The sequence below is a fragment of the Eschrichtius robustus genome, chromosome 3 (genome assembly GCF_028021215.1).
Source record: "Eschrichtius robustus isolate mEscRob2 chromosome 3, mEscRob2.pri, whole genome shotgun sequence".
NCBI classification, from domain to species: domain Eukaryota; kingdom Metazoa; phylum Chordata; class Mammalia; order Artiodactyla; family Eschrichtiidae; genus Eschrichtius; species Eschrichtius robustus.
The window spans coordinates 142401314-142429229 of record NC_090826.1 but is presented as its reverse complement, the minus strand read 5'-3'; the positions used below and the strand labels follow the sequence as shown (position 1 = coordinate 142429229).

Sequence of the window (27916 nt, the reverse complement as noted above, 5' to 3'; positions counted from 1 at the left end):
GTGGCTCTTCCATCAGCCACAGAGGAAGGGCCACAGCTGATACAGGGGCAAAGCTTGTCTTAAACTGGAGGGAACCACACACATAATGGCAAGAGTCTCCCAGGGAATGTGTAAGACGAGGGAAACTGCTAGCACGGAGTAACCCAGGTTTGGACAAAATAAAGAGCTCCCCCCCACCCCGCCCCGCCCTGGCTTCAGGGACTGTGGGGCTATTAGTAGAAAGTGCCTCCCTTTGGGGAAGTCTAGTCTCTGCTCCTTTTGCAGGGGCCTCCCTCTCACAGAAGGGTGAGCCTCCCAAGGAGGGGCCCCGGCACCTCCACAGGTAACAGGACCAACAAATCTTGTCCACACCCCAAGCTTGGCACCTACTCTAGATCAGAACAAAGGTGCTGAGCTCAGAACTTGATTCTCGCAGCCAGAGGGAGAAAAACCCCAACACGTTCACTTAAACAGTAAGATATTACGCTTTTATCCAGAATGGAATATGCATTCATGTATATTTTCATCTTTGGAACAGGTGGTTTGAAATGCAAATAAAGTAATAAGCGTCAGAGCCGTATCCTAGCAGTAGCTACTTTGCAAACGTTACCATGGCACCAAGTCAACAGCATTCTTAGAGGCCGCCACACCTCAGCAAGGTCTTTCTAACTCAGGACGGCCAAGTTCAAAGGAATTGACAGACACAAACTGCGAAAGAGTCCTGAACCGATACAGGAGGTGAATTTTACAACACAATTGCCCGCTGAAGCTACTTGAAACAGGGTATGGGACTTAAAGGGGGAAAAAAAAAGGGAATGGACCAACTCCTAGAACACCTGGAATGTGATCCAAGCCTGGAGACAAAATGATGGTAATTATAACTGCTAACATTTGTTTTTAGCTGCTAACAGATTGCACACAGATTGGGAAGGGCAAACTCCATTTTCCAATTACTCCAGTGCAAACTGTGCTTTACCAGTACTCACTAATCCTAGTTGAGTGAAAAGAAAGCAGATTGTCCTCATGTATGGATCATTTGTGTTAAACTAAGGAAAGCTGTCCTCTCACAGCCATAGCCCAGGGGGCCACTCACAGGGAGTAGATGCCAGGAGCTGGGTTCTGCAGCTCTCTACTTCCTACTGCCAGTAGATCTCCTTGACTGAGGGCAACATGCATTTCCCAAGCACAGACAAAGCAGAAGGGAAAGGATTACGCAGTAGGGACACAGGAAGGTGGGGAAACAAGTCTTAGCCAACCCAGCCTGTGAACCAATCAAGGTGCCTGAGGTAGTCCCTGGGCTAAACAGGACATGTCTCAGCCTGATTAGGAGAGAACGAAAGGTCAGACACCAAAAGTTAACAAGACAAGACAGTCTCTCGTAAATGGCAAATTGATGATATAAACTACAAATCCTGTAAGTGTTCAAAGGAGGCAGGAATTCTTTCCTGCTTCCCCTTCAGATGAGGGTGATTAAAATCTTCTGAAAAAGTGAAGACTTGCCAATAGGGAACCGCCGTTGGTTGACCCTAAAAAGCCATCAGCAAGAAGGAAACTCCAGAACTCCCATCATTACATATAAAAGCCACTAGTCCTCAAGATCTCCTTTAAGACAGTAATGATGCATCATTCATGGCTAAAATAGCCATAGGAGAGGGAGGCAAAGGAAGGCGTGCTTAGAAAAGCAATCAGGACTTTCCATACTGTCTTTATCTTGAAAACACAAAGACTTCTCCTTCCCAGAAGGATAATTCTGGGACTATTACATATAGTTATCTCTGCACACCCCACTCCAAAAAAAAAAAGGAAAGGCAGAAAAGGGCCTCTTGGTACCGCTTCCATAACATTTTAACCAAATCAACCTGTAAATTTCCTATGGGTGAGTTGACATTGTAATTTAAGTTGTAACCACCCAATGGCAGACCACATTCAGGGCACAATATTCAAAAGGGAGTGAGACTTTGGGCTTGGTTTCAGCAAGTTTTGATATTCAGAGAGATCCAGTTTCATGAGTAAGGCTGAGAGAGGAACAGATCCAAGGAGAAAACAACACTCAGGATCAAGCAGGAGATGCTGTCGGGTTCTAGGTGATCAGCCCGCTGCCAAGGGTTAAGAAGGAAAAGAGTCCAGGATCCCATGGAAAATCTATGCAAGGTGTAAGAAGCCTCAGGTCAGGAAAATATAGCACTAAGGAGCCAACTGAGGTAAACACCCAATTCTATGGACTAAGTTGACATGTCAGAGATTAGATGAAATCTGGAATTTGATGGGTATGCGGTGCCCAGAGTTACTGAAGAGATATCAGCCATTAGGATAATGGTGACATGGGTAAAGTCATATCCCATCAACAGCTGGACTGAAGCTCCTAAAATATTTTCTGCCCAGGACAGGGTTAGCAGAGGAACTCTGCAGATTTCAGCCTGGAGATCAGGCTCTATCAAATACAAATACTGAGGTGATCTGGGTTGAGGAAGACAGAGGTTGATCAAAGAGCTTCCATATGAGAGGCTGTAATAAATACTTTTGAAGTGATAAATTAGATTTCGAAAAGTGAGAAATTAATTTTGTTGCAATCAGTTTATCCCTTTAAAATTTTCTGCTTTATTCATTTTGCTGCCTGGACAAAGAGTTTAATGTACAAATCATACATACTAGAAGAAAATAACGGGGAATACTTAAACTCCTCTTTGATGGGAAGTCTTTTCTAAATACAGTAGTAAAAAATAAATCATAATGGTAATTAGACCACATAAAATGTAAAATTTGGCTCAATTAAAAATACCATCAGCATAATTAAAAGGCTCTATAAACCAGGTAAAATATTTGCAACAAATATGACAGCTAATGTTCTTGATACATAAGGAGTTATTGCAAATCAATCAGAAAAACCTCAAACAAAAAAGAAAATGGTAAGGGATCATATATCTTTCACAGAATAATAAATACTACAGACGAATAAGCATGTAAAAAGGTATACTTTGTACCTTTTCACCAGGAATTCAAAAGGTACAAAGTATAACCATAAAGAGATACTGATGCTCACTTCTCAAATTGACAAAGGGCATAATAAACAACACTGGGAGACAGTGACAAAATTGGTCCATCATCCTAGGAAGCAATCTGACAAAGCTTGATCTAATAATACAACTTTTAGTTCTCTACATTAAAGAACTGAAGACATGAACGATTTATTTACAGAAATGTTCATCAAAGTATTATTTATAATAATGATAAGAGGAAAGAACCTGTTATAGTTTTGTGATAAAATAGCCATGAACATTGTGTTTTTTGAAGAAAAACCTCATGACATAATACGAAGTGAAAAAACAAAGTATAAAACATGGTTTAATTATGTTGTGCATTGCAAACATACACAGCAAAAAGACTGGGGGGAATAGACCTGTTAACAGTGATGGGAATGTAAACTGATACAAAGTGGTATGAGGTTTTTTTTTATGTATCAGCATTTTAAAAAATATTCTACAAAAGAAACACGTAATACTTGTAAAATAAAAAGTTACTTTAAAATGTTTCTAAAACTATATTATAATGCCCTTGGCTGCTGCTTAGGAACAATGATACTGAAGGGATATTTTTGTAAAGGAAAAATCATTACTTAAAATCTCAACTTTGGAGGCTTAACGTCCAAGAAACTATTTATTTGGAATATCCTGAAGAATCATCTTTGCTTCCCAGAATAGTAAGGTTTCCAAAATGCTCTAATAAGACCCACCCACTGGAAATAAAACTCTCAAATGTCAATGAATGAGGGTCCACAACCCAAAGAATACTCAAGTGGCACTTCTCCAAGAAGTCTTTACCATTAAGCAAAATAGACCCTAAGATTCTATTCCCCAAAAGAAAACCACCTCCAACTTATTGCCAATGATTTGAAGAAATAGCTGATTTTAAATGAAAGCACACTCAAAACCTCCGCACAATATATTAGATACTTTCATATTCAGAAAAGAATCAAAGGAAGAATATTATGAACAAAATGCAAAACCCCTGCTTATTTCTTTGTACTGTCATAAACCGGAATCATGATAACCTGGGGAATTTATACTGTTACTACTGAGAGCTAGTATGTATCGAGTCCTCAGTATGTGTCAGGCACATAATAAAGCATTTTATATTTATTCCATCATTCAATCCTCGACATAATCTTGTGAGATAGGTTCTATTCTTATCCTCATTTTACAGAGAAGGAAGCTGTGGCTCCTAGACGTTCTATAACTTGCCAAAAGTTACGAAGCTGGTAAGCAGCAGAGCCTAGATTTGAAACAAGACAGTCTGTTTCTAGAACTTGCACTGTTAACCCATTTGCTCTATTGTCTCAGACTCTATGGAATAGGTAAAAGTGTATTGTGCCTTTCTTTTTTGTCTCCTACCCAGGATCTGTCTAATCCTCAGGATTAGAATGCTGAACTTTCTAATCTATGGCTATAAATCACTATCTTTTAGAATCAAAGATGCTACCATAGTTGCTAGGCTAATTCCTTTAAAGAAAAGTATGGTTCAATAGATTAATGCATTGTCTTTCATTTTTCCCTGCATCGGTTTTATATATAATTTCTCTTCCTTGTTTAGGGTTGCAGCTAGAAGACAATAAAACCAGCAATGGAGCCCTTATATGAGGAATACCTAGCCAATCGTGGAACAATAGTAAAACCTTATTACTGGCTGAGATTCTCTCTCGATTGCTCTAATTGTCCTTACCATATTCGGACAGGTGAAGAAGCAAGAGTTCCCTACACAGAATTTTATCAGATTTTTGGATTCCCTTACGGACCAACATATCCTCAAACAAAACACCTCACATTCTATGAACTAAAAACTTCTTCTGGAAGCCTGGTGCAAAAGGGCCACGCTAGCAGTTGCACTGGGAATGATATCCATCCGGAATCAATGTTATTTGAGATGAATGGTTACTTTGACTCCGCCATACACAACAACGACGGCATCAGGCATATCATTCTGTATTCCAGCAACTCCCCTTGCAACGAAGCTAACCACTGCTGCATCAGCAAAATGTACAATTTCCTGGTAATGTATCCAGACGTCACTCTTAGTATTTACTTTTCTCAGCTCTATCATACTGAGGCTGAATTTCCTGCCTCCGCGTGGAACCGCGAAGCTCTCCGGAGCCTGGCCAGTTTATGGCCGCAGGTCACTTTGAGCCCAATAAGTGGTGGGATTTGGCATTCTCTCCTCAACAACTTTGTGAGTGGTATGTCGGGAGTGACTGTTTTCCAGCCCATTTTAACCGGGAGAGCACTGGCAGACAGGCACAATGCATATGAAATCAATGCCATAACAGGGGTGAAACCCTATTTCACCAATATTCTTCCCCAGGCAAAAGAGAATCAGAACATAAAAGCTCGGGCAGCTTTGGAGGGCTACCACTTAAACAATGTCTTTCCCAGACAGTCTTTTCAAGTGACAAGTGGACAACTGCAACCCAATCTGACCCGAGACCCCAGGGTTCCTGTCATTTTCGTACTGGTGCCTTTCAGAAACCTACCACCAATCCATGTAGGACAAAACCCACATAAACCCAGGAATATCGTAAAGCACTTAAATATGCCTCAAATATCATTCCAGGAAACCAATGATCTCAGAAGGCCTCCCATTGGAATGCCAGTGGAGAGAGTAGAAATCACCGAACAGTTTGCTAGTAGCAAAGAGGCAGATGAAAAGAAGAAGAAGAAAGGGAAAAATTAAAATTGGCATTCCTACAACAAGAGACCAAACTACTACCAGAGGACTTGATTAGATAGGCAACAGAAATCTGGGAACTTTCTCTCTTAGGTCTGATCCAAGATGGAGATAAACTGATACACTAAAAGCAAAACGTGAATTATTTATTATCTCAACTATTATAAAGCAACACTGTTTTTAACATAATCCACAATGTTTCCGTAAGCAACTTTATCTCTCTCCTGTATTTTAAAAGTGACAGTATCAAAATGGAGCCATTAGTAACTTGCTAATATTCTGATGTGGATAAGAAAATGTCATTACTCTACACTACCCACATCATCTTTCGACTAAAGAAGCCCATGGACTAAATAGCTTCCTAAATTGGTTTCGGTATAAAACTTTACTGCAAAATTGGAAAACAGCCTGAGTTACTGACATTAAGTGCTGCCTGCAAAGGCAAATCAGTGATTTTCCATTAATTGTTAACCGTGGACAGATTTTAGGCAGCTCATTTTTTTTTTTTTTCTAAAATGGTTCAAAATTGTGTGGAGAAAATCTCTTTTGCTAATTGATTAGATATAGCTGCCAAAATTGATTTTTGAAACCAGCCACCTGCTCAGTTTGATCTTTCCCTCTTGAGTAGATGATAGAGGCAGGAGAATACATGAAAGTCTCCAAAACGCCTTCCATCACACACCACATAAAATCCAAGCCACTCTTACTGGCTTTTAAGTTTCCTCCTCTACCTTCCTGTTGCTCTGTCTTATCAGCAAGAGTGTAGGTTCCTGTAGATCAAGCACTGTCTCTCTCTCCTCTTTGTTTTTCCCTTAGGGTCTGGCACAGTAGCCAGGCAAAACGTGGGTAGCAAGACTGTGAATCTACATCTCAATAACTTTACCAATCGCCACTCCCCAACATTCCTTTTCCGTTCCAGCCAAGCGCCTGCTTAATCATACTGCAATGAACATCTTTTTTTGTTAGAATACATTCCCCCCTTTTCTGATATAGCTTCTCAATGCATAATTTGTTTTACTTCCCTTTTTTTCTGACCCCTTTCTTTTTTACCAGTGCACATCTATACCGTCTCTTAAAATCTTGTTCAAAACACACTTCTAAGAAGTGCTCCTTGACTAACCCTTTGAGCGTGTACATTAAAGCCCCTTGTTTACGTTTAACTGTTTGCTGCACTTCCCTCTTAGAAATATGTAAAAATGCATTACAAGAAAAATGTGCATTCATCTGTAACTTGCTACTAAATATTTTCTTAATATGTGTAAAAATGAATGCTAAGCTAATAAGATAGTTTTGCCATTAGAAGAAAAATACTTAAAGCACATAATACTCCATGCTGAAGGAGCAGGAGGAGGAGGAGGGAGAGGAGGAAGTGGGGGCAGGGGGAGAAAAGAAAAATGTTTAGAATAGAACTTTCTATTGTGATTAAAATAAACACGAATAAAATTTTAAAAGGAATTTCTATTGTTAACCTTAAATTTTTTATAGATTAGAATATAATTATATTGTGGGTATACAGTAATTATTATTTAAAGAGGTACTGTTGAAGTTTATTATTGGATTATGAAACCATGTGTCTACAACTTGGGATGTAGAGGTTTTTTTTTTAAAAAGACCCTAAGATGACAAAATCAGGATCTCTGATCATGGTAAAAGTAGACAGATCCAGGTGGGTGACTCAGCTAATAGCGTCAGTAAGTCGGAGGGGCCGGGGGAGACAGCTCTGAAACATCTTGCCTTGTGGGCTCCTCAAAAAAAAAAAAAAAAAAAAAAAGGACATCCAATTAGTTAATATGAGATGTGTCTCCAAAGTGGTCAAAAAGACCACAGTATCAATCAGGATACAAAGGATCCAGTTAGAAACATAGTGTGAAATCTATGATGAATTTGTATTTCAAATGTAAGCCTGGACATCAGCGGTATATAACAAAGGGGGAAATGTTGCCAAAACAATAGGAAAGAAAAGTGTTTTTGACGGTTACATTTTTGTACTGGTTAGATAAGACTGGGGCTAGGAAGAAAAATGTTACTGATAGATCATGAGTCCAGGCCAATAGAGTCAAGCTTTAGACAAGAGACTGATAAGAGAGCATAAAGATATAGGACCCTAGGCAAGTAGTCTCTATTTCCTCATCTGTAAAACAAGAGATATGAGCTAGCTCATCTTTAAGGTTCCCTTGGGCTCTTTTTGCTCTAAGATGGCACATTTCAGAGCAATAGTTGCATGGAGTGGGCTCTTACGGTGCAACGATCAGGTCTTCCTGCTCACCATGCAATGGATTCTTGTTTGTGTCAAGCTGGCCCAGGGATTTAGAGAAGAGTAGAAATTGGAATGCTCCACCTTTCCTCAGCAAACTGGCAATGGTGATAGCAAAGAAGTATAACTGCCACCACACATATGGTAATTCCAATAAGGAAAATACAAGCCGATAAATTAAAGGAGCTAGTGGTGCGCTGATCTAAAAAAGGCAGGGGAGTAGGTCCCAAGAAACTGATGAGAGTCCGGGGGAGGGGAACTTTTCCTTGGTGAATCAAACATGGTGCAGGGTTTGGGTCTCACCGTTGTAGGCTCCACCACTTGCTTAGTCATTATACAGAAAATGGATTTATAAATCAGGGGCAGACCAGATTAACAAAACTCCCAAGATTTACATATAAAAGCAGAAAGCTAATTGATTTCCAGTGAGACTTACAACTGGATATGAAACCAGATATTCAAGTTGTCCAGCCTATACAGTCTCTCCATGTAGATAAGCTACATGAAAAGCCAAACTATAATAAGAAGGTTGCTCTGTGGATTAGAGGAGTTCATAATGTGATTCTAATGTTTAGTGCTGTCAGACTCTGTTTACCAGGGACAGACATCTGCCACTTGGAATGAAACGATGAGATATGCACAAGGGCACCTGCCCCCTGGACAGTGTTTAGGTGGGCCAAGGCTGTGAGAAAAAACATAAACCTCTATAACCATTTCCTATCATGACTAGTATTGATTTTCTATAGATGTTAATTTTTCATCAAGCTACAATCTAATCCTGGTAGCCTGGGAGCAAATCTTATCTCTTTAAAATGATATTAGATATCTTTTCTTGATTCATAGTGCATGCAATCCAAAAAGTTTAACTCACACAATGGAATGTTATTTATCTTGTTTCCAAAGGTTTTAAGGAAAGCCAAATGGTAACCTATACTAATTAAAAATAATATTATTACTACTTAACATTTAGTGAGAGCTATATGTCAGGCATTTTTCTAAGTACTTAAATTATTAACTCATTTAATCCTCCCAATAATTCTATGAAGTAGTTATTATTATAGTACCTATTTTACAAATAAGGAAAGCTTAAGTAATTGCTCAAATAGTAAAGGCTGATCTGAGAGTCAAACCTAGGAGGTCTAGCTCCAGAACCCATGTTCTTAATCACAATGCTTTAATGCCTCTCAAGATAATAATAATATGTACTCACTATAAAGGCTGGAAAAATCAATATCTATTTAGTACTAGTCCTGTGGCTTTTCTGTGATCCTGCTCAAACTAGTGTACCAATGGGCATCCTCTAGACTCTGGGAGCTAGGTAGGCTGGGTGGGCTGGGGTGGAGAACTTAAGTAGGTTCTAGACCCCCGAGTTTTGGTACTCTCCCCACCCCCATTCCTTGTTACCCAGGACCTCAAAACAAACATAAGTCCTGAGATTGCCTTACCTTGGATGTCCTTGACTCTCAGGGATATACCAAATCAGAGGCCTTAGGCTTGGGAACATTGGTTTATTACCCTATTTAAATAATTAAGTAGAACTGGTTCCTTAAAAAACAAAAACAAAAAAATGATCCAGCAATTCCACTTCTGGGTATAAACCCAAAAGAATTGAAAATTGGGTCTCAAAAAAAATATATGTACACACATATTCAAAGCAGCAATATTCACATTAGTCAAAAGGTGGAAGTAACCCAATTGTCCACTGATGGATGAATGGGTAAAGTGTGGCATATTCATACAATGTAATATTATTCAGCCTTAAAAAGGAAGGAAATTCTGACACATGCTACAACATAGATGAATCTTGAGGACATCAAGTTAAGTGAAATAAGCCAGTCACAAAAAGACAAATACTGTATTATTCCACTTATATAGGGTACCTAGAGTCATCAAATTTATCATCTTAGAAAGTAAAATGGTGGTTGCCAGGGGCTGGGGCGAGGGTGGAATGAAGAATTATTGTTTAATGGATACAGAGTCTCAGTATTGCAAGACAAAAAGAGGTCTGGAGATGGATGGTGGTGATGGTTGTACAACAATGGAATGTACTTAATACTACTTAACTGTATATACTTTAAAATGGTTAAGACAGTAAATTGTATGTTATGTGTATTTTGCCACAGTTTTTAAAAAATTAAGTGGAATTACTAATTGACACCTACTGATCTCTCCATACACACACACACACACACACACACACACACACACACACAAAGGTCATCTTTTGTGGCGGACTAAATATTAGGTAACAGGCTCTATGTCTAGTCTCAAAATACTGAGATAAGGTGTGGAAGGCTCACAGGAATATCCAAAAACCAAATATATTTTTAAAAAATCATTATAATAAGTTTTTTAAAGTTCACAATTTATAGTTCATTTCAAGCTACTGTGTGGATTTATTTAGACTCTCGGTACTTAGCTATATCCTTATTTTTAGCAAAAGGTAAGTAGTAGAATTGGGAATTAAGAGACTTACTGAAAGTAGACCCAATTCCCATACGAATCTGCCACTTGCTAGTTGAGCATCATTGGCTGAGTTACACAACCTCCCTGAGCCTTTGTTTCCTCATCCGTAATATGGAAACACTAATTCCTAGGCCCTAGATTAAATAAAATAAGTAAAGAGCTTATTTACCAAGTGTCTAAAACACAGTAAACACTCATTAAGTGGTTGTTATTATTCATAAAATGTTAACAGAATAAGGATAGACAGTAGAAAGGGATAGAAAATGTAGGATCTTTCAAATTTTATCAACCCTCTAAGTCTGAGATAGCCACTTTCTATAGGAAGTAAAGATATGTTACTAGAATTTGTGATAATCAGGTTGGGGGGAAGAAGAAAAATATGTTGATTTTAATATTTTGCTTAAATAGTTAATAGTAGCAATGAGAAAAGCAATATGTCTGTGGTCATGGAAGATATTAAAATAATTGTACAAAATATTTTGTGGAACTTCTTGCCAATAAATTGGCAATCTAGATGAAATGCATGATTTACTAAGAAAAATATAAATTCTAAAATTAACTCGGAGAAAAAAAACCAAACAAGTCAATAACCACAGAATATAAAGATGATCAAAGATCTACCTCTAAAAATCTCAGCAAGCCCAGATAATTTTGTAAGCACATTCTACAACTTTCAAAGAAAAAACAGCATGGTAATTTTCTATTATTCAAACTATTCCAGAGCATAGAAAAAATGGTGAAATCTTCTCAATTCACCTTACAAAGCTAGACTAATCCTAATATCAAAACTGGATAAAGATAGCACAAAGAAATGAAACTGTGGACCAGTCTTATACATATAGATTCTGAAATCGTGTAAACAAAATATAAACTAACCAAATCTAAAAAGTAATAAAATAGTCAAATAGAGTTTATTCTAGAAATGTAGGAATGATTTAGTGCAGAAAAAATATAATTCATCACATTCACAAATTAAAAGATCCAAATCTATAAGATTTCAGCATTAGATCCCCCGAAAAAGCATTTGATACTTTCAGCAGTCATTCCTAAAAATCATAAAGAAATAGGAAATAAAAACTGGTAAAATACCAAAGACATTGCCATTAAAATAGAAACAAAGAAGAGAAGCCTACTATCCAATTTTTCAACACTGTTTTTGAGCATCTAGCTAATGCAACAAGATAAGAAAAATAAATAAATGTAATATAAATATTGGAAAAGATGTAAATTATCATTACCTCAAATACTACGATGTATATTGTGACAATAAATGTAGCCTTAAAACAACAGTTAGCATTAATGAGAGATCCCAGTAATGGGAAATAATAGAGAATAAGTAAATTTTTAAACCCATAGCTTTCCTTTATATTATCATAAACAGGTAAAAAAAATTTTAAATAGAAAGACTCCCATTCACAATGATGTTTAAAAAACAAGGTGTATTCTCTGATTGAGCACTAAACTTTTTTCCTGAGATAAGAGTACAGATTAAAAATTTGTTTTAATCTTTGAAGAATAAAGCTCCTATCGTAAAATAGTTCACCCTATCTACTCTACCTCAGTGTGTAATCATAAAGTTATGTAAAGCTAAAATTAATCACAAAGAAAAAACCCAAAGATTTGAAGGTTAGTGTTTCAACACTGAACCAGTTCATTTGGATATTAAGTACAAGCATTAAACCATAGCATAGTCTACGGATAACATGCTAAAAAACTTTTTATATTGTAATAATTATGTTGCTAGAGAACAGTGGTATTAAATTATCATTACCAGAACTGAAAATTGTTTATTTTATATTTATAATACTTTTGACATGTTTGATTAACAATGAGTTCACTTCCACTTCAAATAATAAAAACAATAGTGCACAGGACTCAATGTTTTGGTTTGTTAATTAATAAATATTGACAAATTTGGGGAAAAGAAGCACATAGTAGGTAAAGTACTTGGTTTAAAATATCTGAAAAGAGAGATCTATTACGGGATAGTTTCATTAAAATCCTTTCTAACTAAAAAGATCCTTCACTCTTTGCATCATCACAGAAAATCAGAACGAGGTACATACTACCATTGCAGCATTAACCTTGAGAAAATTCAGATTCTGCATTACTTTAGTAACCAAACCAGGTTATTTGCACAATAAATAAAATGTCTTGAAACCATATGGATCCTTTATTTCAGGGATAAGCACTCATTTGAAAAATTAAAATAGGAAAAATAATACTACTTAAAATGAGTTAAGTGCCATGATCAACATTAAAAATTTTGAATTTGCAAGAAAGTAGAAGAATGTATATTTTCTAATTAAAAGATTATTAAGGACTGGTTTCTTCACACACACACACACACACACACACACACACACACACACACACACACAAAGAAATTTCCCTAAAGGTTTATATAGAGTTAACTATTAGCTAATGAGGGTAGGGAGATAATTAATGTATCCATTAAAAAAAAGCTCTATCTCTAAATATGATTCCAAAATTAACTTGTCAGGTTAATTCATTGGATGGAAAGGTGTTGAGTACCCACTGGGCACTAGGTACTTATCATTGTGAGACATTAAAAAGTACTGCATTGGGCTTCCCTGGTGGCGCAGTGGTTGAGAATCTGCCTGCCAATCCAGGGGACATGGGTTCGAGCCCTGGTCTGGGAAGATCCCACATGCCGCGGAGCAACTAGGCCCGTGGGCCACAATTACTGAGCCTGCGCGTCTGGAGCCTGTGCTCCGCAACAAAAGAGGCCGCGATAGTGAGAGGCCCGCGCACCGCGATGAAGAGTGGCCCCCACTTGCCGCAACTGGAGAAAGCCCTCGCACAGAAACGAAGACCCAACACAGTCATAAATAAATAAGCCCAAAAGTTTAAAAAAAAAAAAAAAAAAAGAATTACCTCTTTAAAAAAAAAAAAATACTGCATTGGAAAAGGACATTTTTCACACGATTACATCTCAAATGTAATATGCTTTATGTGGCTAAGACGTAATTAATTATATTTAACACATTCAACACACAGAGCAAAATTCTGAGCAATCAAAACAATTATACACTTGAACAACTTGATTTTTAAAATTCCACTCACTATTCCCTTAAGTTGATTTCTACTCTGGTGCTCTTTCCCAGTTCTAAAAAAGGAGAATAAAGAAATTTCCTAAATAAGCCCTAATACAAAAGAACAGAAATGTAAGAGAAGGGATGTATTAGCTCTTGAATCCTTGTTTCCATTTGTTCTCAAATGTGCTTCTAATGTTCAATTTTCTCTTCAAAGAAAATCTTTATTTAGAAGAACAAAAAGTACAATCATCTTTAGCATTTAAACAACTATATTGTTTAGCTCTTACTAGAGTTAGCAAAAGATTGAAACTGAGAAAAAATATTAAAACAAATCTTTATTCTAAGTTATATAATGCCATTCACCATAGTAATGATCTGATACTTTGGTATACGACTTTTTAAAATAAATATTACCAACAGGTAGAAAATTTTCCTTTGCTGTCTTAAGACAGCCCTTGGGGGAGTTTTTAGCAGTGTTTGCTCGTAACTTGAGTGTTGACTTAAATAAATGTCACTTAAATGATATTCTTATAGAAGGGTAATTTAATTGGGAAAAGAAAAATGCCATATTGCTTCTTCCTCCCAAGAAAAAAGGATGCATTCCATTCCTGAAGGGTCTCTAGCTATCTACCTATCTATCTATGTATACATATATACATATTGATATAGATACAGATATATATACACATATGTATGTATATATGTCCAACAAAGGTTTGACTTTGAGATCTCTCTTCCTCTTCTTTCTGATTCATTATTCTCAGTGTGACCCTCAAACTGTACTGTCTGTCACATTTATTCATTCATCAATGAGTAACTGAGTACCTGAAGGTATTGAGTACCTTCTGCATGCTTAGCTTTATGTCAGATGTAAAGGAAGATACAATATATACGTATAACTGAATCACTTTGCTGTACACCAGAAACTAACACAACATTGTAAATCAACTATACTTCAATTTAAAAAAAAAGAAAAGAAATATAAGACAGTCTCTGCCCTCTAGAATCTATCTCTTCCAGCGGCAAGATAAAACACAATATATCATTAAGTAATTTATAAGACTAGTGCCAAAATCAATGGTACAGATAACATGCAATTTATATTTATGCAGAATTTTAGAGTTTCAAACACTTTCTTGTATTTAATCCTCAGAACAATCTTGTTAAGTACACATTATTAGCCCCACTTTTGCAATGAGAAACCTGACGTTCAGAATTTTAAGTGGTGTACCTCAGTCAATAGATTATGAGTGGAAGGAAGAGTCAAGACACGAGCCAGGGTTTTCTGATTCTAAGCCCAGTTCTCTTTTCAATTACAGCACAAGAAACCAAGGACTGAGGTACTTAGGGCAGCAGCCGGCCTTCTGCTAGAGGTGAAATTAAACTAAACCTGACAAACGTCCAAATTAATTTTATTCTGCAGATATTTGTATTTCAGTGTTACACACACAATCCAACTACCATTTCCTCAGTTTTAATGCTTTTTACCTGCTCAATAAGAGCTTTGCTCTCATAAATGGAGATGTCAAATACAATAAAAAGCTGGCCTAGCGGGATCGTATAAATCTTAAACCATAAAGATAAATCTTAAAGGTCTGGTTTCAACTAATCCTTACACATTTTGTTTCCCCTCAGCGCCAGAGAGTGAAACTCGCCCCTACCCTTTTCTAGCATTCCTGCTCCAAACAACCACTTATTTTAAGATGTCAATGACTGACCCTACCCCAAATTCCACAGGTTCACCCGTCTTGCCACCGGACCCCAGCCCCTACGCAGCCACCTCCCCCTCCTTCCCAATGGTTACGATACCTAATTCGAGTTCTGCAGGTGCAGTCGCTATGCCGTTACACAGCACTGACATAAGATATGACCTTTCGACTCCGTCCTTGGGGACCTCCCGCTGGCCGCGCAGCGTAGGTCCAACCCCGAGAAAGGGGCTCCCGGCTCGGGAACGAAGCCACGGGCAGCACACAGTCCGAAGCGATGCCTCTGACAACTAGAACGATGCTGGGCGGCTGGGCGTGCATCACTCCGCCTCATACTCCTGCCAACTGCAGGGGACTTGGTCCGGCAACCAGTCCATCCCACCTCACAGGCAAGTCCGTGCCAGCCGGACCTTACGCAGGACCCCGATGACAGGTCCTGGACGGCGGCGGCTGCAGCAAAGCCAAGGCCACCCGCCCCCAGTGCCCATCGCAGCCAACCTAAGACCCCCTAGACTGGACCGCAGAGAAGCGTTTCTATGGAAACCCCCTAGGGATCACGTGACGCACTAGGAGGACCAATCGCCTCTTACCTCTGCCCGCGGCACCGCTTTCTGCCCTCCCTCCTGCCCCGCCCCCTCCCGCCCCCGCCTCCTTCGCCCCGCCCCGCCCCTTTCTTGCAGAGAGTCCGCACCTGCGCACTGCGTCCAGCGTGCTCCCTCCCTGGCGCGCTCCCCTCGGAGGAGAGCGGGGGCGGCGTAGGAGGCGCAAGAAGAGCGTGAGCCTGAGGAGGAAGGAGCTCGGCCAGCGCGCAGGCCCAGAACCACCCGAGCCGCGGCTGCCGGCGACGCCTCTGAGCGGAAGAGGGAAGTGAAGGCGCCAGTTTGCGGGTTCCAGCTGGGCTGGGCTTGCTAAGGTAGAGGCAGCGGCGAGAGGAGGCCTTGGCCACCGATCCGGATCGGGATGTCGAAGAACACGGTGTCGTCGGCCCGGTTCCGGAAGGTGGACGTGGATGAGTATGATGAGAACAAGTTCGTGGACGAGGAAGACGGGGGCGACGGGCAGGCCGGGCCCGACGAGGGCGAGGTGGACTCCTGCCTGCGGCAATATCCTTCTGTTCGCCGGCCTCCCCACCCCACCCGACCCAGCCCCTCTTTCGGGCCCCCGCTGTGGGCAGGGCGTGAGGGCGGCGGGCCCCGGCCGGGGACCGGGTTCGGAGCTGCCCCCAGCACCCCCGTCTCTTTGGGTCCCCGGTTCTGAGAGGGCAGGGGGCTCTCCCATTTCTACCGAGTCGCCCCGAGACCCCAGGGTCCCGCCCTCGGAAAGTTGCCCTTCCCGGCGCGCCGTCCACGCCCCCGATTCCTCAGGTTGCTCCCGGAGTTCTCGCCTCCCGGGAACCCGCGGTGCCGGCCGCGCCCTCGCGGCGCTGGTGCTGGTCAGTCGGGCTGTTGCGGGGCGCTGAAGTTGTCCTCCCAGAACCGTATTTACCGGAGTCCCATTAGCACCCATGTCTGATTGGGAGGAACGGGCATCTTTCTTCAGTGATGTTCTTTTAATTGTGATGGTAGTTCTGTTTTGGCCCCGTTAGGATAGTTTACTTCATGCCGAGAGAGATGGGGTGGTTTGCAGAATTGAGGCCCCTCTGTCCGTGGCCTTTTTTTTTTTTTTTTTTTTCATAAGAGAAAGGGATTTGGCAAAATATAGATTGCACAGAATTTGTTAACCGGGGGAAAGGGAGTGAGTACAAAACCACCAAAACTGCCCAGAAGGAAGCTGGGAGCCTTTCACCTGCTAAGCAAAGGACAATAGAAAGAAAACAAGGAATGCATGTAGAGAATCCCTGGAAATATTTAAAATAAACCCCAGTGAGTAAAATAGAAGGCGAATCATTTGTACAAAACAGAATCATTTTGTAATGCTGGACTCGTTTCCATTTAGTTAAAATGTGGCTGTCAGTTCCTGGTGGTTGTTTTTGCATATTTAAATATTCATTACTTCGAGGACGCATTTGCATCAGATCTCTTTTAGTAAAATGTAAATGTTGCAATAACCAAAGCTGTAGTTTTAGAGATTCTCAATTACGGAATTAAATCATTTCTAATTATTCTTGGGTGTATTCATAAGGTTAGGAAGCCTTGTTAGACTCTTTCCTCATCAGTGTCCTATTAAATTAAACGGGGAAATGTATGAGTGAAAATATTTGGTAGCAGCCATAGCTGGTCTTAGAGGTACCTAAAATACAGCATTAGACGTTTATCAACATACAGATGTTTCTTTGATTTCCATGACTTTCCCAATCAGCTGTTGCTGTTTTGCATTATGTAAATACTTAAGTGTTTGAGGTCTTATAAATGAGCCAATCTGCAAAAGGCATGCTTCTCTAGAAGTCCATTAAGCCTTGAAAATAACAGCCTACCACCAACCATAGTTTTTTTTGGTCAGACCTTTTTCTTCAGAACATAAGTGGTGAAGATTATTCTGTGTAAAAACATTCTTGGTGATGCATAAATGATGTTTTGTGAGACTAACTTATTTTAGGTGACATGGGATGACTCTTAAATGGTACTGCTGTATCCATGTAGTGAATCTGCTTTTTAATCAATTCATCTTAAAATATAAAGATATTGTCTCTTCTACTCTTGTTACAAGAAGAGACAAGCCCTGTTCAGGCACTACAGATGGAGGAACAAGTGAACTCTGTGTGGTTTTCCTTTTAGGGGAATGCCTGTACGTTCTGACGGTCTGATTGGCCTTCTGTTTGTCGTACTTGCTAACTCACTGGTGCTTTCAAAGTGAGACTGAATTTAATAGGTGTGACCTAAGACAGTTTGAATGACCTTTATGAAATATGAGAGAAAATATCATATCATATCATATATATCATATCTATAGTCAAGAAAAATTAAGCTGCCACCTATATCATATCTATAGTCAAGAAAAATTAAGCTGCCACCTAAGGGTCATTGAATTATTATATCTTCTATAATGCCTCTTTTCATCAATATTGAGAGATTGCTAATGTATATCATTCAGATTGCTAGAGTAATCTGCTAGCACTTTCTACCAGCATTTCAGTTAATATAGAATATAATTCTAGTTAAAGTTTGGTCTTTATTTTTCCAGTTAGAATCACATAAAAAGATGTATTTTGGTTGAGGATAGGCTGTTTCATTTTGGTGCCTAATAATTCTGATATATATTTTAGAATTTTAAAAAATATCACTCTGGATAACGTTTGCATATGTGTCTTACTGGAAAATGAAAGGTTATCAAGGTGTTCAATTACTAATTAGAACCAAGCATGAAACAGTTTTTGCTTTATTTTTTTAAAATTTAGTGTTCTCTTTTGTTTTCAGTATTTTACCTATGATGGACATCCTTGAAACCAACATGTTGCATTTTCCAGTATTGAACATAGCAGTCATACTAATTTTTCTTTCTATGCATAACGTCAACTCTTAAGAACCAGTGGTTCCTGGGAGTTACAGCGCTTTCCTGAAGGCTGCCCTTTTTGCTATCCCCTTAACCTCCATCACAGGAAACATGACAGCTGCCCTACAGGCTGCTCTGAAAAACCCCCCTATCAACACCAAGAGCCAGGCAGTGAAGGTGAGTCACAGACAATACGCGATCTCTGCTGATATCTTAGCATTCTTACCAAAATCCTTTGAAGTGTCACACAATCAACAAATATTTTAACTATTTACTATCTTTGACATAGAAGAGCTTACAATGTAGTTTGATAGGTAGAAAATTTATATATGAAAAAATAGCACTCTAACATTGAGTTGTGATAATCCTGCATGGTAGGCACACTAAGTTCAAACATTGGAGAGATCTGTGTGTTTTTAGGGGAGGCCACTCAGGTTGAATTTGAGCAAAGGCTTGAAGAATAAAACTTTCACAAAATAAACAGTTTCTACTTGCTTTTTAAAGATTTTTTTTAAATTCTACCATTTTCATAGAATTAAATTCTAATATTTAATTCTGTTAAATATTATAGAAAACTCAGAAATGTGGGGGAATAAAAAAGTAATCATCCATAATCCCACCGCTGACCCATAGATAATGATTATTTTTTGGTTTTGCTATATGCTTATAGAGTTTTTCTATGAGTGTTTTTTTTTTTAATGAAAATGGAATTTTATAACCTGCTTTTTCAACTGTATAGCAGCATACATGAACGTCTTTACTTGGCAATAAGTTTGTTTCTGCAATATGTTTTTTAATGGCTGCATATAGATAATGCTGCAGTTTAGTTATATATAATCTTTTGTCATATATTTAGATAATTGACCTTTTTTTCTGTCATAAGCAGTACTGAAATGAACAATTTTTGGTAAATTCTTAATTGTTTCCTTTGAATAAATTTCTAGAAGTGAATGGCTGGATTTTAGACTGCACATTTTTTTAAGGCTTTGGTGCATATGGTATTGCCAAATTGCCCTTCAGAAAAGTTGTATAATTATATTCCCTGTAGCAGTCTTTCAGTAATTCTTAAGAACCTATTTACTTATTTATTGTTTAAAATGAAGCCCAGAGCATTGACCCCACTGTCCATAGCTATTCATACATGCTAGGAGCCCCAAGAATCTCCTTAGTTGAATACTAGTAAGTAATAACTAAGGTAAATGCATAATAATTATCTAGACCACATAATCTTTTATGAGGGGATATACTTCTTTGGTTTTTAAAAGTGAATAATGTCATTGAAATTTCAGTTTTACCACCTTCTGCTTTTATATGGGTGGTTTTTTATCATAGCTTTGGATGGGAGGTTATAGCTCTGGGTGCAAGGATATTTTTCTAAATAGGGTAATTTCATAGTCTTTAAACTGAAGATAACAACAGGTGGTAGAAACATACTGTAAAATCTGACCAGTTGGAATGCTGAAGGTATCACTTTGTGTTGAATAGAAAGAGAAACGTTGAAAGGGGAAATGAAGTGTTCCCTGTGCTTGGCTTGAAGGGTAAAACAATAACTTTGCTGTTGGAGCAGCCTTTTATCAAAGAAAAAAGATCATTATGAATGAAGATCACTATATCATATCTATAGTCAAGTGACTATAGATATGAAACAAAATAAGTTTTAAAAACTTAAATTTTTGTTTATTAATAACTTATTTCTGAAGGATGATTGATGGTAGAACTGCAATTTAGTTTCCTCTTTTTTTGTTTTTGTATTTTTTTTTTAAGATCAAGAAGTGAAATGTATTGATATAATAAATTGATAACTTATCACATCTGTCTGTAAGCAAATCCTTTCGGCTCTACCCTCAAATATATCAAGAATTTGTCCACTTCTGACCACCTCCGCTGCTACCATGCTAGCCAAAACCGGCCTGTCTTATTGCAGTAACTTCCAAACTGGTCTCCCTGCTTCTGCGTCTGCCTTGTCTCCTGCACTCCCCGCCCTCCTCCAACCCCACCGCCCCCGGCTTATTCTCAACATGGCAGCCAACTGGTCCTGTTAAAGTGTAAGTCAGATTATATCCCTGTTCTTCTCAGAACCTCCCAGCATCTTCTCACCTCTCTGACAGGAAGCCGAAGCCCTCACCAGGGCCTGCAGGGCTTACGCGCTCTGTCTTCCCACTACCTATCTGACTTCCTGTCTTCCACTCTGCTCCAGCCACGTTAGGTCTTCTTGCTATTCCTTGAACACACTGAACACACACTAACAGCAGTTATCCTTTTCTGTGTCCGAAATACTTTCCTCAAGTACGCCACAAGTTTCCTCTTTCCTTCAGGTCTTTACTCAAATGTCACATTCTCAGGGTGGCCTTTCTAAAACTGTAACCCCACACACAAAAATGAGTCTAAATGATGTTACTTATTTACCCCCAGGATCGAGCAGGCAGCATTGTCTTGAAGGTGCTCATCTCTTTTAAAGCTAATGATATTGAAAAGGCAGTTCAATCCCTGGACAAGAATGGTGTGGATCTCCTAATGAAGTATATTTATAAAGGCTTTGAGAGCCCCTCTGACAATAGCAGTGCTATGTTATTGCAGTGGCATGAAAAGGTAAGTTATGAATTATACACTTATATGACTGATTCCTTTGTAATGCAGAATAACAATGACAACCTCTCACCTAAATAACTATTTTGACTTTTTGGTTATACATCTTTGCTATTACAAATAAATGCATGAAAATGAAAGTTCAGATTTATGCTTACTAGCCTTGGTCTTAAGAGATGCTGACATGCAACACTTCAGTTTATTCAGTAATGATTATTGTTTATTAAACACAATCTTGAACTTCAAACTAAATCAAAACTTTGAGAAGAAAATAAGTGATAAAATCACGAATTCTTTAACAATGGCCAAAAGGTGGAAACAACCCAAGTGCCCATCAACAGATGAACAGATAAACAAAATGTGACACATACATACAATGGAATATTATTTGACCAAAAAAAAGGAAGTTCTGATACGTGTTACAGCATGAATGAACCATGAAAACATTATGCAAAGTGAAATATGCCAGACACAAAAGGACAAATGTTGTGTGATTCCACTTATATGAAACATCTAGAATAGACAAATTCATAGAGACCAGAAGTAGATTAGAGATTACCAGGGGCTGGGGAGAAGGGAGAACAGAGAGTTATTGCTTAATGGGTACAGAGTTTCTATTTGGAGAGCTGAAAAAGTATTGTAAATAGATAGCAGTGATGGCTGTACAGTATTTTGAATGTAATTAATGCCACTGAATTTTACATTTAAAGATGGCTAATGTGGCAAGTTTTATGTTATATTTTGCCACAGTTTAAAAAAATGGAATCGGAGGTGGGATCAAGAATTCTTACATTTTTTTTTTTCTCTTTTCATGCATTTTGTTTTGCAATGTAAGCAGATGCTGGTATACTATCCGCCCCCCGCCCCCCCCCAAAAAAACATGGCTAAGGGGAATTTTTAGCTTCAGGTAAACAGTTGGTAAGGTAATCTTTAATACCCAACTCTTATATTATATTGGTATAGATATAAGCAGTGTAACATTCAAATAGAACCAACCACAGGTAAGGTGTATATTCGCTAACATCTTACAGTTACCAAAACTCAGTTTTTCAGAAGCTATTATCTGGGTATCTGAGTAAAAACACACATGTAAGGTATGAGTAGGTAGCAAAACTTCCTGTTTTACCTGGATCAAGTCACTTTATTCCTCATACGCTGTCAAATATAAAGAGCTGACATTTATGGATAGGATTATCATGCCTCCCAGTTTTCCCAAGACAGCCCCAGTTTATGCCTGTTGTCCCAACATAATTATGAATAGTTCCCTTTTTCTCTACAGTGTATCAATTTGGAGAATAATTGATATAGTCATCCTAGTCACGGAATACTTTTTATTCACCAGCCGTTGTACTTTTAGTTTATGTTTCATGTGATCCTCACAACAGCCCTATGATAGATATAAATATCTTTATCATCCTCAATTTACAGATGAAGAGCCAGCATTAAAACCTATCAGCCTAGTTTCAGTATAGTTTCAGGATCATAGCAAACATTGACTGAGTAGTTACTGTATTCCAGGCACTTTATAAATATTAACTCATTTAATCTTCATAAAAATGCTAGGACAGAATGCTTGCTATTCCCCTTTTGTAGACTGGAAAACTGAGGCATGTGTTAAGTCTTCATTTCTTCCTAACAGTCAGCAGTTTTTGTCAGTCTTACCTCCTACATACTTCTCAGATCATCCACTCAACCATCTCTAACATTTTGTTGCTATAGTTTCCTAAACTGGTCTCTTGGCTACCAGTTTTGCCTCCCTCAAATCTGTTCTCCACCCAGTCGCCAGAATGCTGTCTTTAACTTCCAAATCTACCCTTGTGAATCACCTGCAGAATCAAGTCCAAGTTCCCAGGTCGAGCCTCATCTTCCATGTTGTTCTTCCCCTTATGCTCCAGCAGTAAACATAATAATGTGTTTTCCCTGAACACACCATAATGTTGCACACCTCTATACCTTTGCTCATGATTTTCTCTCTGCCCCAGTGCCTCTTTACCCTTTATGTCAGTCTGTCACCTACTTATCCATTTAATGTATCGTTTTCTCCAGGAAGCCTTCCCTCACCATTTCACATTCCTCTATGCCCTCAGGTTGGGTATATGCCCCTCCTTGTGCTTTTATAGCACCCAAAGCATAGCTCTGTTATTTCATATATTATATTTAAATGATCTGTTTATATGTCTGTCTCTTCTCAGTAGACTCGAATGCTGTATTTGTTCACTTTTGTACCCCCAGCATCTAGCACAGTACCCAGTACACAAAGGTATTCAGTAAGTGTTTCCAACCACAAGTAAACCAGCACTTCAAATTCCTAATTCTCAGTCATGACTTCCAATTTTCCAAGGCAAAGTCAAAGTTCCTAAGTTCTTAGCTATTAAATAGTATTTTCTTAGCTTGCGAAAAGAAAAATCTGACAAACTGACTAGTCTAAACGGAACTTAAAATGGTTGATCCCAGTTTGAATTTCTTCCTGACACTGCTGAGAGCAGAACGAATGTCCTAAATTTATATTTGAGCACCTGTTTGCAGCAAAAACATCATGCTGCAGATCTTTAAGAACATATTATTATTTGAAAACAACACACTAGAATGTAAACTAGGATCTCACTAGAATGTAAGCACCTGAGGGCAGGGACTCTGAAGGTTTGTTTTTTTTTTTTAATTACTGTATCCCCAGTGCTAAGAACAGTGCCTGGCCCATAATAGGTGCTCAAGAAATACTTGTGAAAATTAGTGAATCCAAAATCAATTGCTGCACACATTCCCTTTAAGAAAAATGTTTTTGGAAGCAACCTAACTGTCCATTGACAGAGGAATGGATAAAGATGATGTGGCACATGTATACAATGGAATATTACTCAGCCATAAAAAGAAACGAAATTGAGTTATTTGTAGCGAGGTGGATGGACCTAGAGACTGTCATACAGAGTGAAGTAAGTCAGAAAAACAAATACCGTATGCTAACACATATATATATGGAATCTAAAAAAAAAAAAAAAAGAATGGTCAGAAGAACCTAGGGGCAAGACGGAAATAAAGATGCAGACCTACTAGAGAAGGGACTTGAGGATATGGGGAGGGGGAAGGGTAAGCTGGGACAAAGTGAGAGAGTGGCATGGACATATATACACTACCAAACGTAAAATCGATAGCTAGTGGGAAGCAGCCGCATAGCACAGGGAGATCAGCTCGGTGCTTGGTGACCACCTAGAGGGGTGGGATAGGGAGGGTGAGAGGGAGACGTAAGAGGGAGGGGACATGGGGATGTATGTATATGTATAGCTGATTCACTTTGTTATACAGCAGAAACTAACACACCATTGTAAAGCAATTATACTCCAATAAAGATATTTAAAAAATAAAAGAAAAAAGAACAACGTTTTCCTTGGTGTGAGAATTGAGCCTTTATGATTCTGCCAACATTGACACTTTGGTTTGTGTTTAGGCACTTGCTGCTGGAGGAGTGGGGTCCATTGTTCGAGTCTTGACTGCAAGGAAAACCGTGTAGTCCGGCAGGAACTGGATATCTCCCATGGGGTGGGAGTTGCTGGTACAAAGACCAAAACAACCAAATGCCACCGCTGCCCTTTGGGTAGCATCTGTTTCTCTCAGCTTTGCCTTGTTTCCTTTTCATATCTATAAAGAAGAAAATTACATATCAGTTTTCCTTTAATGAAATTGGGATAAAATAGAAGAAATGTTTCAACAGGAATGTCTCATTTTCTCAAAATGATTTCAGTGATTGTGTATACCAGTCTGTACATAGCGTAATTTACATTCAAGTTTAATTGTGCAATTGTTAACCCCTGTTGGCTGGTGTGGGGGGTTTTTTTGTTGTTTGGTTTTTGGGAGCGGTTTTTTGGTTTTGTTTTTGACTAATAGTGAGAAATTTAATCAGAATTTGAGGCCGATTTCCTAACTCATTGCTAGCCAGGAAATGATCTTTATAAAAAATTTTTGAGAGACTGGCAGCTATTAACTTTGCAAAACTGGACTGTACTTCCCTTATTTAAACGAAATGTGTTCCTGGAACAAGTGGCGGCTGAACACCACAACCGAGTTCCAACTCTGTTTCTGCTCGCCTCCGGATTATGTGAGTTTAAGTACGCTTCTCCCTCTCAGCATCCAGTAATCGTGGCCTCTTGATTTCTTTGTGGTCACCCAGGGTACAGAGCAAGGAATCTTGCTCTACACAAATGTATCTGTAAAACGCCAGACCCTGTTTGGCATGAGCATAAAACTTTTTTTCCTAATGATATGGCCCTATATGGGGAAACTACTCCAAATCAGGAAGGATGTGGAAACTATGATGTAGTTGAAACTCTGGGCAGCCTCTGAATGAAATGCTATTTTCTTTAGAATTATAGTAGCTGCCTTCGACATTATGAGATATATAACTAGTATTTAATATGTCCTATAAATGTCCTCAGTGTTTTTCAGGGTAATTATTGGGATCTCAAAAGATTTGGTTAGGATCCAAACACATACACATTCTGTATTTTAGCTCAGTGTTTTTTAAAAAAGAGAAAATGCCACACATCAAAAAGTGTTCACTTTGTTGGACAAACCAAATCGGTTCTCAAAAACTGACCGGTGCTTATGAAAAAGTAATTATTCAGTAGCTCTAAAACAAATCACCTGAATGCTTATGACCATGAGGGAAATCAGACTGTACCTAGTATTTACATTAGACACCAGTGTCATAATCACTGACTTGTGTGAAAACTGGTGCAGAAATTCTGTAAACTCTTTGCTGTTTTTGATACCTGCTTTTTGTTCTGTTTTGTAAAAATGATAAACTTCAGAAAATAAAATGTCAGTGTTGAATAATTTATTTTTCTCTTACTTTAATACTTATGAATGCATAGTTAATGAAGAGGAAAGAGTTCCTGTTTTACCACCAGGTTATTATACTCTTTGACAAGAGCTAATTTTGCGTAGAAGTTTTATAAAACTACTTTATTCAAATATAAGGTAGTAGAGAAGAGGAGAGAGTCATTAATAAATATTAATAATGAAGCCTCTGCGGTGATTCCGTAGCCCTCTGGATGTCCGCTGAACACCTGTAGTGTCACTGCCCAGAGACCTAGACGAGATTGTGCAGATTAGCCCAGCAGCTGCAGTCGTTTATTCCCAGCTTCTGAACTCTTTCTTACACCTCACATCTACTGTCCTTACCTACTCAAGGCAACCTCTGTTTGCCTTCCCACTGCACCTGGCTAGATTCCCACTTTAAAGCTTTAGAAACTTGCAGGCAATTCAGAGGGCTATGAGTAAGAGAAGCTAAGCTATAGCTATTAGAGGTGGTCAAGTAGGTATAACATAACCACATACAAACTTTAAAATGAAAACAGAAGTGATATTGCAGTACTTTTTCATAAAATCCTTCTTAACATCACTTTCATGACTATAGTGTTGGGGAAAATTCCGGAGTTCTGTATTTTATAGTCACAAGAATGGGTGTATTCGAAATTTGCCAACAGCTTTACTCAACGGAGATAGTTAAGATACGTAACAGAACAGCACAGGGGCTGAGTCAGAACGGACACCAGCTGGAAACAAGTGGTTCAACTGATGCATCTCCGCTAAATGTCAGCCCAGGTGATACTAACTGTGACACAGCACCGTCGTGGTGGAAAGAGGGGGTCTAGTCAGCATGAATTGTGGAAAAAAGATGTACATGCTAAGGGACACTCTGGGCACCCATTCCCTTCTACTTGAATCTCAGTGGTTCGTTTTTAACTATTTCTGTGCGTTTTGTTTTTGCCACTTTTAAAGGGGAAAAAATGGCACACGTACCCTTTGTTGGTCATTCAATAAGAGTACTGTTTAGGTAACTTATCGAATGTCATACTTGATACTAGGTATGATGATGTGTTACAGAATTCCATCAACACACAGGTGAAATTCATCTGTAGATGGGACAAATTAACTGAATATTTTTTAAGCATGAACTGTGTTCCCCATGATCACAAAGGACACAGTGGAAAAGTAATGTTCATCTTGCTCACAAGTTGCTTTCAGCCTAATTGCGAAGTAATTAGTATTTGTAAGTGCAGTTAATCAGTGTTGAGGCAGTAGCGAGATCAGGGTAGACTGGAATAAAGTGAGACAGATAAGTCAGAACTAGGTCGTGCACAGACAGAAGGGGCAGGTCCAACTGAAATGGACGGAGTAGAAAGAAGAGAAAGTCGAAGTAGGTTTAATTGTCACTGTCCTTATGGTTTTAATGTTTTTAACAAAGTTATAGACTGAAATTTATTAAGAGGATTAGGTTGTGGTAAAGTATCTCCATGGGGCATTCAAGAAAGTCATGAGCTTTTTGAAAAAAATTTTTAGCTGAAATAGACATTGATGGTCACTGAGTCTCACCCCTTTTACAGTAGTAAAAGAATGGGAAATTTAAATTTTATAAGAAAGAAAGTAATAAAGAGCTTCACTTATAAAAAACGGATATGAATAATTTTATCCTTTAAGTATTTTTGATCATTTCTTAAAACATCAGTTATGTTTAGTGTTCGTTTAAAAGTAGTCTGAAACATTGAAACAATATCGGGAGTCCTGCATAGGTCCATGTGGCCCAGAGTTACCCAAGCTTATGAAATGTATGAAATATAACACAAATAGATATAACACAAATAGCAGGAAACCAAAGGCATAGTACCCCCAGCGTGTGGTAGTAATAATGGCTTTTAATTTCTGAAGCAAGATTCTGAGTGAGAGGA

The 27916-nt window shown here is 38.6% G+C and overlaps 3 protein-coding genes across 3 annotated transcripts in view; 2 read left to right on the top strand and 1 right to left on the bottom strand.

The window, feature by feature from the left end:
• Positions 1 to 15349, bottom strand: part of RGL1 (ral guanine nucleotide dissociation stimulator like 1) — a 291746-nt gene extending 276397 nt beyond the window's left edge. The window contains exon 1 of the mRNA XM_068541388.1: positions 15283 to 15349. The gene's annotated coding sequence lies outside the window, so the exon portion shown is untranslated. The remainder of the gene's footprint in view (positions 1 to 15282) is intronic.
• Positions 4597 to 5700, top strand: APOBEC4 (apolipoprotein B mRNA editing enzyme catalytic polypeptide like 4). The gene has a single exon (XM_068538416.1). The coding sequence runs from the start codon at positions 4597 to 4599 to the stop codon at positions 5698 to 5700; it is 1104 nt and encodes a 367-aa protein (XP_068394517.1).
• A 628-nt stretch (positions 15350 to 15977) lies between the features above and the next one.
• On the top strand, positions 15978 to 26021 carry ARPC5 (actin related protein 2/3 complex subunit 5). Its single transcript, XM_068541386.1, has 4 exons — positions 15978 to 16283; positions 18714 to 18785; positions 21021 to 21197; positions 24637 to 26021. The coding sequence occupies exons 1-4, from the start codon at positions 16140 to 16142 to the stop codon at positions 24697 to 24699; spliced, it is 456 nt and encodes a 151-aa protein (XP_068397487.1). The 5' UTR covers positions 15978 to 16139; the 3' UTR covers positions 24700 to 26021.
• The last annotated feature ends 1895 nt before the right edge of the window (positions 26022 to 27916 follow it).

Bases quoted from the DNA above. Each gene is read 5' to 3' on its own strand.
- ARPC5 (XM_068541386.1), top strand. From the start codon at position 16,140: ATGTCGAAGAACACGGTGTCGTCGGCCCGGTTCCGGAAGGTGGACGTG. The intron at 18,786-21,020 runs GTGAGTCACAGA...ATTTACCCCCAG, and splicing joins CCAAGAGCCAGGCAGTGAAG to GATCGAGCAGGCAGCATTGT. The intron at 21,198-24,636 runs GTAAGTTATGAA...GTTTGTGTTTAG, and splicing joins TATTGCAGTGGCATGAAAAG to GCACTTGCTGCTGGAGGAGT.
- APOBEC4 (XM_068538416.1), top strand. From the start codon at position 4,597: ATGGAGCCCTTATATGAGGAATACCTAGCCAATCGTGGAACAATAGTA.